At 35.7% G+C, this 11,851-nt stretch overlaps 2 protein-coding genes across 3 annotated transcripts; one reads left to right on the forward strand and one right to left on the reverse strand.

Annotated features, from left to right (window-relative positions):
* Window positions 1-2,160: 2,160 nt before the first annotated feature.
* abhd4 (abhydrolase domain containing 4, N-acyl phospholipase B) lies at window positions 2,161-7,446 on the reverse strand. Of its 2 annotated transcripts, none has more exons than XM_065276654.1 (8): window positions 7,290-7,446; window positions 6,528-6,616; window positions 6,114-6,218; window positions 5,657-5,945; window positions 3,467-3,651; window positions 3,191-3,302; window positions 2,924-3,110; window positions 2,161-2,682 (listed from the first exon to the last, which is right to left on the reverse strand). In XM_065276654.1, exons 1-8 carry the CDS (start codon window positions 7,310-7,312, stop codon window positions 2,593-2,595), a joined length of 1,080 nt encoding a protein of 359 aa, XP_065132726.1. In that variant the 5' UTR covers window positions 7,313-7,446; the 3' UTR covers window positions 2,161-2,592. The 2 variants fall into 2 exon arrangements, with proteins under 2 accessions (XP_065132726.1, XP_065132727.1); XM_065276655.2 differs by having other exon boundaries at window positions 7,383-7,422.
* A 956-nt stretch (window positions 7,447-8,402) lies between these two features.
* On the forward strand, window positions 8,403-11,820 carry dad1 (defender against cell death 1). Its single transcript, XM_065276656.1, has 3 exons — window positions 8,403-8,715; window positions 9,095-9,258; window positions 11,603-11,820. Exons 1-2 carry the CDS (start codon window positions 8,505-8,507, stop codon window positions 9,223-9,225), a joined length of 342 nt encoding a protein of 113 aa, XP_065132728.1. The 5' UTR covers window positions 8,403-8,504; the 3' UTR covers window positions 9,226-9,258; window positions 11,603-11,820.
* The last annotated feature ends 31 nt before the right edge of the window (window positions 11,821-11,851 follow it).

Consider the following 11,851-nt stretch of genomic DNA (forward strand, 5'->3'; position numbering starts at 1 on the left):
ATTAATATTTGATTTAATAACAGTTAATGGCTTTGAATAAAACTGAAAATCGCACACCTCTCAAAATATGTCATAATTTCAGCAATTATCATATGTACAGTAGTGGTTTAATGCTTGGAGATAAATTTTTTCTTTTTTTTAAAGATTTGTTTACATTGTAAAACAAAATCAAACCTATAACACAAATGAACTATAGGAATTATGCATCCAAAATATAGCCTATAAAAACTATAATTTATCATCTCATGCCATTTTATCTATTCTGGACTCTTATTGGCTCCTTAAATCAACCATTTAAAAAATATATTTAAGTATTTTTAATGATAAAAATATGTTGCCAAATGTTTTTGTTTACAGACATAATATCAAACATTTAAACACACCTTCAAATTAAAATATTTGTTGAGTTTCAGTCAAGTGTGTCCAAACTTTTGACTGTTATTTTACATAAATACACGCATTTGATTTGGAGGAAAGTTGATAATAGCTTGATGAGAAGGTATGACACCAATACTGGAATACTGTATCCCACAATGCAGTTCACTCACCATTGCTAAAAACCCTCCATGTCTATTTGTCCTCCTTTAGAAAAGATCATTGACTGGGTCCTACCGTACGAGCACTTAGTTTTTTTTGTGCTTAGTTTTTCTTTTCTTTTTTGCAAGAAAATCCATGCATAATTACCACATAAAACCAATGCATAAATCTTTTGATGAGCATTTACATCTGTTTTGCTGTGCCTATAAATCTTAACTGTCAAGTTCAGTCGGTTAAAATCCACTGAAACATAGCTGACTTATCTTCTGTACATCTCTGAGGTTTACACTCCATTACGTAAATCATGGGCAACATGACGCCTAGGGCATCTTAAAACATTGATACAATGCTATAAAAAGATCAAACTCACTTTACACTTTACTGATGAAGCATACTACATATTCCTGTCCAGAATTTCATAAAACATTGGGACCTTAACACCTTGATGTTGTTAATTTATCATGATAAAGAACATTCTTAACTTGGCTTAGTGCATAGTGATATTATGAAATCAAATTTACATATGAATAAAATATTACTACTATGTATAGGCCAGAATATATGCTTCATTATTAGATGTAGTGCATTTGATCATTTATAGCACTGAAGTGCGTTAAGCAGCACATTAATGTGCCAATATTTTTAATGAAAATCTAGGCAGGAACTAATAAAACTATGAGGTGGTTTCCTGGACAGAGCTAATCCTAGTCCCAGACTAAAATGCATGTTTGAGTTGTTTTAATTTAAAAACACCTTGCACTCACCCATCTTGACATATATCAGCCATTGTTTTGTTTCAAAATGAATCTGGACCTTCTTTTGATAGACCCGTCCAACACATACGCAACCCGGGCAACAGTGTCGTTTAGTAGACACACCCCTTACTGCTTATTGGCTACAAGTGTGTTTTGGTACTCGGCCCGACACCTTTTTTCCAAAGTGTTTTTCAAAAATCATGCACCCCGCCTTTAAGATCATGTTAATGTCCCAATTGTTTAAATTAAACTTTGGGCATGAAATAATGAAAGGTGCCCACGACTTACCTAAAATGAGGGAACAAATTAGGAAAACGTGCTCATGATATAACAAAACGAGGTAATTTATTCCTAATTTGTGCCCATGATAAAATAAAATCCTTTATGCATGTCATCTGCAGGGCTCGGTACTCCAGAGAAATAAAATGACAGGCTTTAGTGTTTCTGCTAATAAATCATAAACTTAAGTTTGTTTTCTCAACAGTCTTAGCCAAATATATTTTTACAACATACTGCCAAACTAGTTGTATTTTTAGAGTGTGAGGTATACTATGCACATCTTAAGTTTGCAAGTTTTAAAAGAGCTGTTTGAATGGACAGAATGCAACCAGAGGTCTTATTTTATCCCACAATGCACTGCATATGATTTGACCTTTTACCTCTAGACTGACATAATGAATAAAAAAAAGTATCTCTCCCATATGATGCATTAAGACTTATAGAAAACACATCTGTAAACAAATACTCATATTTACAGTGAGTACTGTGTTAGTAGTAAAATCTTGGAGCTAGCGCCTCTTAGTGGACATTTATTATATAAGGTGGAAAAGCATACGAGCTGAAAAATTAAAATAAAGAGAAACAAAACTGTGTTTAAGTCTTTACAATATATTAGGATGCACATTATACAATACAGACAATTGTTGGTAATTTTACATTAAACCTTTTAGTCAATATGACTGCCTAAACATTTGCAATATATATATTACCATGTTTAACAGGGCCCTCTCAGTGCACACTTGTAAAAAAAAAAAAAGATTAAAATACAAGATACAAACCACAGGAAGAAAGTGAACTACATTCAGCAGTATAATCCTTTAGTCTTTACACATTAAAGGCCACACATATTAAAATGACTTTATGAACATATGAGGTCTTTTGTATCAAACTGGCACTCGAGTGATTTTATCCCAGATCGGGAAACTTTTCCAACAATATTTAGGCTGCGTTTTACAGACCTCATTCGTTAAAAAAATCCTGTGACATTCTGTTTATCTTATAAATATATTTATGTTGATTCTCAGTCTATAGTATTACAGATGCTCTGAACGGTCTGGTTAAACTCCTCCGGCTGGTCGGCATACACGTGATGGGAGGCGTCTTCGATGAGCTAAAGAAAGAAAAATAAAAGGAAGTTTGGGAGTGGCCTTTTAAGGAAACATGACCGAAAACATACAACATCAAAGACTGTGAAGTGTTTTCATTTGACTGTATTAATATTACCCAAAATGTCTAAAATACAAAGGTTCAATCCATGTTCAGTCTGTCTGTATGTGCAATAGATTTTAAAGAAGAATAAACAGGACCCCTGATAAAATTGAAAACATTGCATTTTGTAATGATTCACTTACTATGATAGTGGTGGGGCTTTTGCCTCTAATCTGAACCACTGTGTTTCCCGTGCTGCTGTCCACCCAGGAGAGAGCACCATACAATATGGTGACGGGCATCGAGGGTGGCAGTAAGTTCACACGCTGGACCATTGGCCGCTTCGCCCAGCCAAAAGACTCGGTCATGGCTTTGAAACCCACCTCTCCGCTGTGAGAAAAGAGAAAAATATCATAAATAAATAATTTATTCTGCAGAAGTACATTGAATATCAGTAGGGTAGTTCGTACCTCGGGCTTTGAGCATTACAGTGGTAAATGTATTGTGTCATGGTGTCGTCCTCAAACAAATCCTCAAATTTCCTCTTGAAGTCAGGACGAAGTCTATTCACCAATCCTGGACCTGCAGACAAACACGTGTAATGTCACACATCTTATGTTTCAGATTGATTCAGAACTCAGCGATATCAAAACATGGGCTTGTTTATTACATATCTGTTTTATTGTTATATATAGATAACAAAGCAGGTGAAAAGGTTTTAGTCAGAACTGTCCAAATGTTCTCACCCCACGGTCCAGCCGCTCTGATGACAGCAAGAGGGTTGAAGAGGCTGATCACTGATGCCACAGCTTTAAGCCAGCGAGGTGGTGATACCCTTTTCAGCTCTGACCCTTGACCTCCTGATCCCTGTGACTGCTGCTGTGATCGCTCAGGGTAACCCCACGGATCCACCAGGATGAGGTGACTGACTCTATTGGACAGAAACCCGCCCCAATCATTATCTCATTGATAAAAAAGCTCATTCTTACATGTGATCAAAAACCCCTCGAATTTTAAAGGTTTCCGGGTGGATCATCAAGACTATTGGTCATCCCACTTGTCAATCACTTGGTGATATGTTGACGCGAGGCCATTGTACGTGCTCGTCCCTAGATTCGCTTTCTGCACATGGGCACTTTCAGGTGTATATGTGTGGTTTTAACCATTCATGGAAGCTCGCGTTCTCATCGTGTTTTTTCAAAATGTCTGAGGGTCGCAAGAGAAAAAGTGTCTACGAATTATATGACAAGAAGAGAAAGGCCTCTGAAGAAAGAAACAAGACCAGAGTGTTTTTGGGATTTCACACGCTGGCGTGCCCTAAAAGCACAGGTTGGGCTTCGGTAAACATGCCGACAACAATTTGTAAACAGAGCGAAGAGAAGAGGCTCGTGCATGCTCTCTCTCGTGCACACATTTAATAGGCGTTCCCTCTCTGGAGCAGGTAAAGTGTTGCGCGTGTGCATTTTTGTTTTGTTTTTTAGGTGGAGGGTGGTTCTTTTAAAAAATTAGGGAAAATCTTCCGCTATACCTTTAAATAATATACAATGATTTGGTTACGTGTTTTTATGTAAAAATCAGAAACAGCAGAAAACAGGAGTGGTTTAAAAACACTTGTGGCTACATTTTTTAAAGTGTTTTTAAAAGACCTTTTTTGTGCTTTTGTATTTAAAAGCTGAAATGCCTTTTATTTAACGAAATTGTTTCTGGACTTTAAGTTTTATATAGATTATTTTGTTATGTTATTCATATATAATTTTTTTATTCCTTATTTGTTGTTTTTATACAGTTATATTCTAAAACTAAAATATCCTTTCAGTTTACAGTGTTAGATTTGTGTCTGCATTTCTTTTTCACTTAAGAGAAATTAATATTACTATCAAATGTTTTTCAGATAATAAAAATACTTTAGTTCACTGTATGTATTTGTTCATGTTTTATACAGGAATAAATCTAAAGCACACCATAAAATAATTATATCTATTCATACAGGGCAAGTAGTACGTACAGTTGCATTTACAGATACACACCCAGGTATCGGATCGGACCTCGGTATCGGTCGATACCCTGAGCCCAGGTATCGGAATTGGTATCGGGAAGAGAAAAATGGTATCGTAACATCTCTACCTTTTACATTTTAAACATTATTCCACTTTCTTAAAAATCCTGATAATTTACTCATCCCCATGTCATCCAAAATGCTGATGTCTTTCTTTGTTCAGTGGAAAAGAAATTAAGTTCTCTGAGGAAAACATTTCAGGATTTTTCTCAGTTTAATAGACTTTATTCAACCCCAACTGTTTACAGTTTCAATGCAGTTTAAAATGTCAGTTCAATGCAGCTTCAAATGGCTCTAAACGATCCCAATCCAGGTCTTATCTAGCAAAATGATTGTCATTTACGGCATGAAAAAATGCACTTTTAAACCACAACTTCTCGCTTTGCATCAGCCGTGTAAAATGCATTTGTTGACCATTTTAAACAGTAAACTGAAACAAAGACATTAAATAATATCATTCCACAAACAACAACAACATTGGAACAATCCTCTTTTTCCACACTTAAACACAAGTTGTTTTGCATACGTCAATGCATGACCTTGCGACATGCTTTCGCATTACACGGCTGGTGCAAGTGGAGAAGTTGTGGTTTAAAAGTGCATATTTTGTATTTTTCTTGCCGAAAATGATGATCGTTTCACTAGATGAGACTCTTATGCCTCGTTTGGGATTGTTTAGAAGCCTTTGAAGCTGCAATTTTAAACTGCATTGAAACTTTAAACTCCAATAAAGTCTATGAAATTAAGAAAATCCTCGAATTTCTTTTCGACTGAACAAAGAAAGACATTGGGGGGACAAATTTTGGATGACATGGGGGTGAGTAAATGTTTTTTTAAGTATCCCTTTAAGCAAATGCTTAATATGAACTAAATCAAGTACCTCTCAGGATACTGTATGGTGTAGGATGTTGCCAGGTAACCACCCAGACTGTGGCCCAATAGGATCATGCGTTCCAGTCCCATCGATTGTCTCCACTGCTCTATGGAACTAACAAACTGCTCTTCAGCCAATGAGGGGTCCGTCGGAAATGAAGGACGAGAACTGCGACCGAAACCCAGCAGGTCAAAGGCGTAGACGGGTCTAGAGCGACTCAATGCATCTAGATTACGAATCCAGAGGCCGACACCCCCTCCAAACCCATGGACCATAACAAGTGGCGTCTGACTGGCTGAAGAGAGAAAGAGAGAGAGATAAACTCTTTTATGTTCAGAGAAAAATGACAAATAAAACATGACTAGAGTAAGACATTGGCAAATTATTTTATGCAAAAATGTACCACCACGTAATATCAATTTATCATTTATCATAAGCAAATGCAATGATGTTGAAACTTTGCCTTGGTCTGTAGATTTGCGCGATGTCTTGTTGGTCACTTTAAGGGTCCATATTCTGTTTTGATTTGGCAAAGTCACAAACCTGGACCACATGTCATTTTTAAGACCTGTTAAACAACAGAGGACCATCAAATTACAATAAAGTAAAGACAAATATGCATTTTTAAAAGAATGTATGTATTAAAACAAGTTAATCTCTATACGGAAAACAAGCTTGTTGCTCAGGTTGCACTAGTAGTGGTCTTATTTTTACCGTACACTTACACAATACAAGCCCAGTACATTTCTGTGCTTACATTTTATGTATACATCACATCTTATGCCATTTTTTATCTCTTAAGTCTTCTGCATCGTTGTACAGGTCAATTTAATGAACATCTGATTATTGAAAGAAAAAGTTAAAGTGAGGATCATACAAGCAAGAATTTTAGCCTCTGCACTTTTCAACAGCGACATAGATGTTGGTCTCCAAGACGGCCACCAAGACCAGTACCCAGAGGTCTGCCTAAAAATACAAGAGACAATAAGAAACCATTAAAGTGACCTATGAGGCTTTGTTGACATGATGTACACACAGTCACATACAGTAGTATTGTCATCTCCATTTATATACTGTAACGACTATATATAATAACTTAAGTTACTAAAAAACTTAACTAAAATCAAAAAGAAAAGAACAAACTGTTTCAAATCAAATGTTGATGCCAGGAGCAAATATTTTCAAATATTTTGTGTGTAAACAAAATATTGCTGAGAAAAAAATAAAACACATAAACATTGACTTCTTTAAAGAACGTGATATTATGCCAAACCATGACGCATTACACAGCTACTTGAACAGCAATGCATGCCACATTATAATAGCTTATGAAGACAATGAACCTGTGAACAGTGTTGTAATGTACCAGCTCAGCATGACTATGCATTATGTTATGAAATCAGCTGTTAACCTACACACTTAAAATCCTAACATGACAACACATGTATGAATGGTTATTCTCCAGAAAACGTGACAGATGTGTTTAAAATACATACAAGTGTGTTTCATAAAAAAACACTGTACGTTCTTTCATAAAAAAAACACTGTACGTTCTTTCATCAGAGATACATACTCGATACAAAAATCAAACTGTCCCATCTCTCTATATACGTGAATATTTAAACATTAAACTACTTACTCTGTGTCAGTTTCGTCTTGCATGGCGGCGTTTACAAAACAAGTTAGTAAGAAACATACCACAAGAAAAAGCCGCAAAAACACACAAACATACTTGAGTTCTTCGCGTTCACTTTAAAGGCCAGTGTTTGCGTTTTGTAACACTGACGTCAACTGACGACTCCAATAGGCGTGGCTTCTTAGACAGGAAGTTATCTAATAATTGGTTAGATGCGATAAAGGCCGTTTCTCAATCCGTAGACTGCAGCCTCCGAAGGTCGCATATCTAGGCTGCATATGTCTTATTTCAGACTATTGAAAATTATTAAGTTGACTATTATTCTTAATACATCGTAAATTGTATGCGTATGATTTGCGAATATAATTCTCAGATAACTTAAATAAACCATTATTGACGACGTATATAACCTGCATATGCAAACTCCGCAGGCCGCAAACTTTGAATTTAGAGACGGACAAAGGTTCGAAGTCACGCTGCGCAGACCGGTCGACGCATGACATCAAAATATCGCGAGAGCGATTCAAAACTCGTTCTTGTAAATCCAATTTTTTACATTTCACGTTGTACTTTTAATTAAAAGCCATTTACGTCATCGGTGTTAATTTTAAATCCTTTTTCGAACATATTTTTATTAGGCTGAATTAGGTGAATGCTTAGTCTTTAGACCTAAACTGACCGAGCGTGTTGGAAACGCGCATTATAAAAAAATAGTATTGAATTAATGGCATTAATAGGGACAGTGCAATTAGAAATATCCATTCGAATTACAACAAGATAATGGCAACATAATAAACCAGTCAAGCAGTCTTATAACTTATGTAATTGCGTAGATCAACTTGAAAACATGAGAAAAAAGTGGTTTGTATTTGACAATTATATTAGACATTTTATAAATGTGTGAAATGAATACAATTCGACCAAAAAAACCGCCATGAAGTTTGACTGCGTCTCAATTTGGGCACTTGACTAAAATGTATAACAAAAGAATCTGAAATAATTCTGATGGCTTGAGTCCGTGGAAATAGTAATAACGAATTGATTATGACCGAATATGACAGATCCTTTCACTCACGCGATCAGCGGAACTAATGTTCTGAACTAATGTTCGTGTTTCAGTGGGGATCGTTTTGCGGACGCACATCTGTCGCTCTCTTCTTACACGTCATTCATTTCTCTGCTAGATTTTGGAGTGTGTGCACAATAAGCGCATAAATCATGTCTAATTCTGTATTTTCTGTTATATCGCGTTTTGTGGAGGAGTACAGGAGCAGTACGCCGAACAAACTAAAGGTGATCGATGCTTATCTGCTGTATATATTGCTGACCGGAGTCTTTCAGTTCCTCTACTGTCTCCTGGTGGGAACATTTCCCTTCAACAGCTTCTTATCTGGATTCATCTCCTGTGTGGGATCTTTCATACTGGCCGGTATTTATACTTTTTAATCTTTTCGATTTTATATACCCTGAATCAAGATTACTCGTTGATTATTAGGAGACAGTCTGCAAATGCGTGATTTGTTTGTTCACAGACGGTCACCTATGAGCGCGTTAGGATTTTCTTTGCGCAGCAGCAACAACAATAAAAGCATTTTATGTTTTTAACAGAAACTTTTACTTATCAAAGCAGCGTTTAAACTGAATTAAACTGGTATGATTTGTCGATATGAACTAATAATATTCTTATCAAATATCTGTAATTTTCATTTGTGTGCAATTGTAGATGACTGACTTTACTAGTTAACAAATAAGTGCTATCAGAAGTTAATTAAACATGTTGATAATTTGTTGTTATTTTCTCTCTGCAGTTTGTCTTCGTATCCAGATTAACCCACAGAATAAAGGAGAATTTCTGACGGTGTCACCTGAGAGGGCATTCGCTGACTTCCTGTTTGCTCACACTGTTTTGCATCTAGTGGTTGTCAATTTTGTGGGCTGAATAAGACCACGTGCCCAGTTTCTCTTAGTACAGGTCTGTGCTTATTGTACATAAATAACACTTATGTGAATATTTCAAAATCTGTTTGTTTTCTTTTTGTAACATGTACATAATCTGTGTAATTTGACCATTGTGACCTGTATCTTTGATGGTCAAAATTGTAAAACTTAAAAGCAAAAGCTATGTATTTTAAAACAAAATATAATGGGAAAGCAACACATCAGAATAATAGAATACCCCGATTAAATGCTAATTTGTTTTTAATTCAATATTTATTTTTTTATTCATCTACCATGATAGTAAGTAGAGCTGGGTATTGTGATCAATTATGGGATTGATTAGATCCTTTTGGATGTGGGTTTGATTAATTCCGATATCTATTAATAATCAAAATCCTCTAAAGTAAAGCTTGCGAATAAATAATCGATTCAGGGATTTCCCGAATCTATATCGTTTTGTTAAAATCAATTTAAATCAGAGAATCAATATTTTGCCCAGCCCTAGTAGTAGAGGTTAGTTTGTACAAAAAAGTGTCTCCTAACTCTTTAGGACAGAATCTTAAGGTGCAATGTGTCGTCACGATGCAAAAACAAAATCACAGCTTGATGATGCCAGGAGGAAGCATAGAATAATGGAATCCGTAGCCTTTACCTTCACTGACGACTGGAAATCAGTTTGACAGGATTCACAAATCATGTTCATGGATGATGCAATAAAATAAAGTTTTAAAAGCGGTATGTTATACCGAAGATAACAGAGTAGCTTGATAGAAACAACAATAGAGTCATGTGCTAGACGCTACAAAACTTATACGGCGCTGTGCATATCGTTTGGCATATCGTTTTGACATCTCACTTTTGAATCGCTCATAATACTATGATGTTGTACTCCAAACGGTCTGCGAAGCAATGCTTGAAGTTGTACGCATCTATGATTTTTTTACTGTAGTAAATTTGAAACTGACAATAATGCAAATGTGATGACATTGATAGGTGACCCTATTTGCAAGGGTGGTAGGGGTGCAGCGCCTTTTAAAACTGGAACTGTGGTGTCTGGTGATGACTTTGAGTTTAGTGTTAAATGAGTGTCTTGCAAGTATTTTGTAAATGTGAGCGTATTTTTTAACCTAAACACTTAAACGCGTTTGCATCAGGCACATATTTTGACAAGACGCATGATGCACATAGGTTCACGTGATGCAACGAACACAAACTTTGACATGACGAGCAACGCACATGACACTCTGAACCATAGACTGTAAAAAAGATGGATGTAGTGTCCATGACATCACCCATAGGTTTCTGAAGATCGTTTTTGAAGCCAGTAGAAGGCGGTGCCTGCCGTCTCCATTTTGGCCGAACGTCAGCGTTAGGGTGGTCCTTATTTTTCAACTTTTAAAAGTTCATGCTCTCACCACACCAATATTTTTTTATAAATAAAAAATTAGGCATATTTTTTTCAATATTCATTAAAATTTTGAGGTTGCTTAAGGCCTTTGAAGTTTAACACATTCTAGCATGTTTAATTGTTTAATAACATACTTATGACAGCAATGGACTTATTTGACCATGCTCCATGCAATTAAACTCATGTTTTAGTTGTGCTATGTCTTTCAAAGGAAGAAAGCGTCGATGTGAATGCATAATAGACAATATACACTGAGACTATGGCTGAAGCAACACGAAGTAAGTCCGCTATATGGTTACTCGGATCAGAAGAGACTGAAATAACTGGAACAAAGTTACCCTCCAAGAAGCAAGTTTTATGTGTGTTGTGCTTTTTTTTTAATGTGATTTCGGAAATATTTAAAGGCTTTGAGCAACTGCTAAATATTGTAGGAACAAAATTTCAAAATTTTGCAACGCAAGTTTTTATTGATATCCTAAAACATTTAGGGGGTGAGAGTTGAACATTTAAAAAATGTTTGACCCATTATAAGGACCACCCTAGTCACCGTGCATCATATGGGTAAAGAGGTGGAACGTGGGTAATATTTTCTGCTCTAAAGATGAAGATGATTTTAACATGGAGGTCTATGGGAATTGACTCCCTAATGGAGCCAGCCTCTAGTGGCCAGTCCATAAATTGCAGTTTGCCCTCCAGGAACAGGATTGGAACCCCAGTCCATAAATATATATAAAAAAAATGCATTTAAAACAATGTAAACGGATTTCTCAAAAAACTTTTTGGAGGTCTAACATAAACTCATTTGGGATCTGAAATAGAAAATTACCTGATACATGAATGTACGGTTTCTACTGTTCAAATTTCACATGCAATGAAATACTGAATGTAGTGTAATTTTGTAATGTAATGTGCAAGGTTTTCTTCACAACTGTCTGGTTTACTTTTGCTGAATATGTTTGTTTTTACACAGATAAGAAGACCAAATTTTGAAGCCTGAGTCTCAGGTGCAGAACAACTACAACATCACTCTCTGTGATTCCCTCAATATGTTAATATATGTTTTGGCATAATTATCATTTGTGATGAATTCTTGTCCACATGATCCCTAAAAATGTTTTCTACTTTTCTAAAACTGTTTCTATAAGTTACTGAAACAGAATAAATGCCTTAAAAAAATTATGAAAAGTTGACCTTATGTTGTGTTATTTTACGTACAAAT

Source organism: Paramisgurnus dabryanus, chromosome 6 (assembly GCF_030506205.2).
Source record: "Paramisgurnus dabryanus chromosome 6, PD_genome_1.1, whole genome shotgun sequence".
NCBI classification, from domain to species: Eukaryota; Metazoa; Chordata; class Actinopteri; order Cypriniformes; family Cobitidae; genus Paramisgurnus; species Paramisgurnus dabryanus.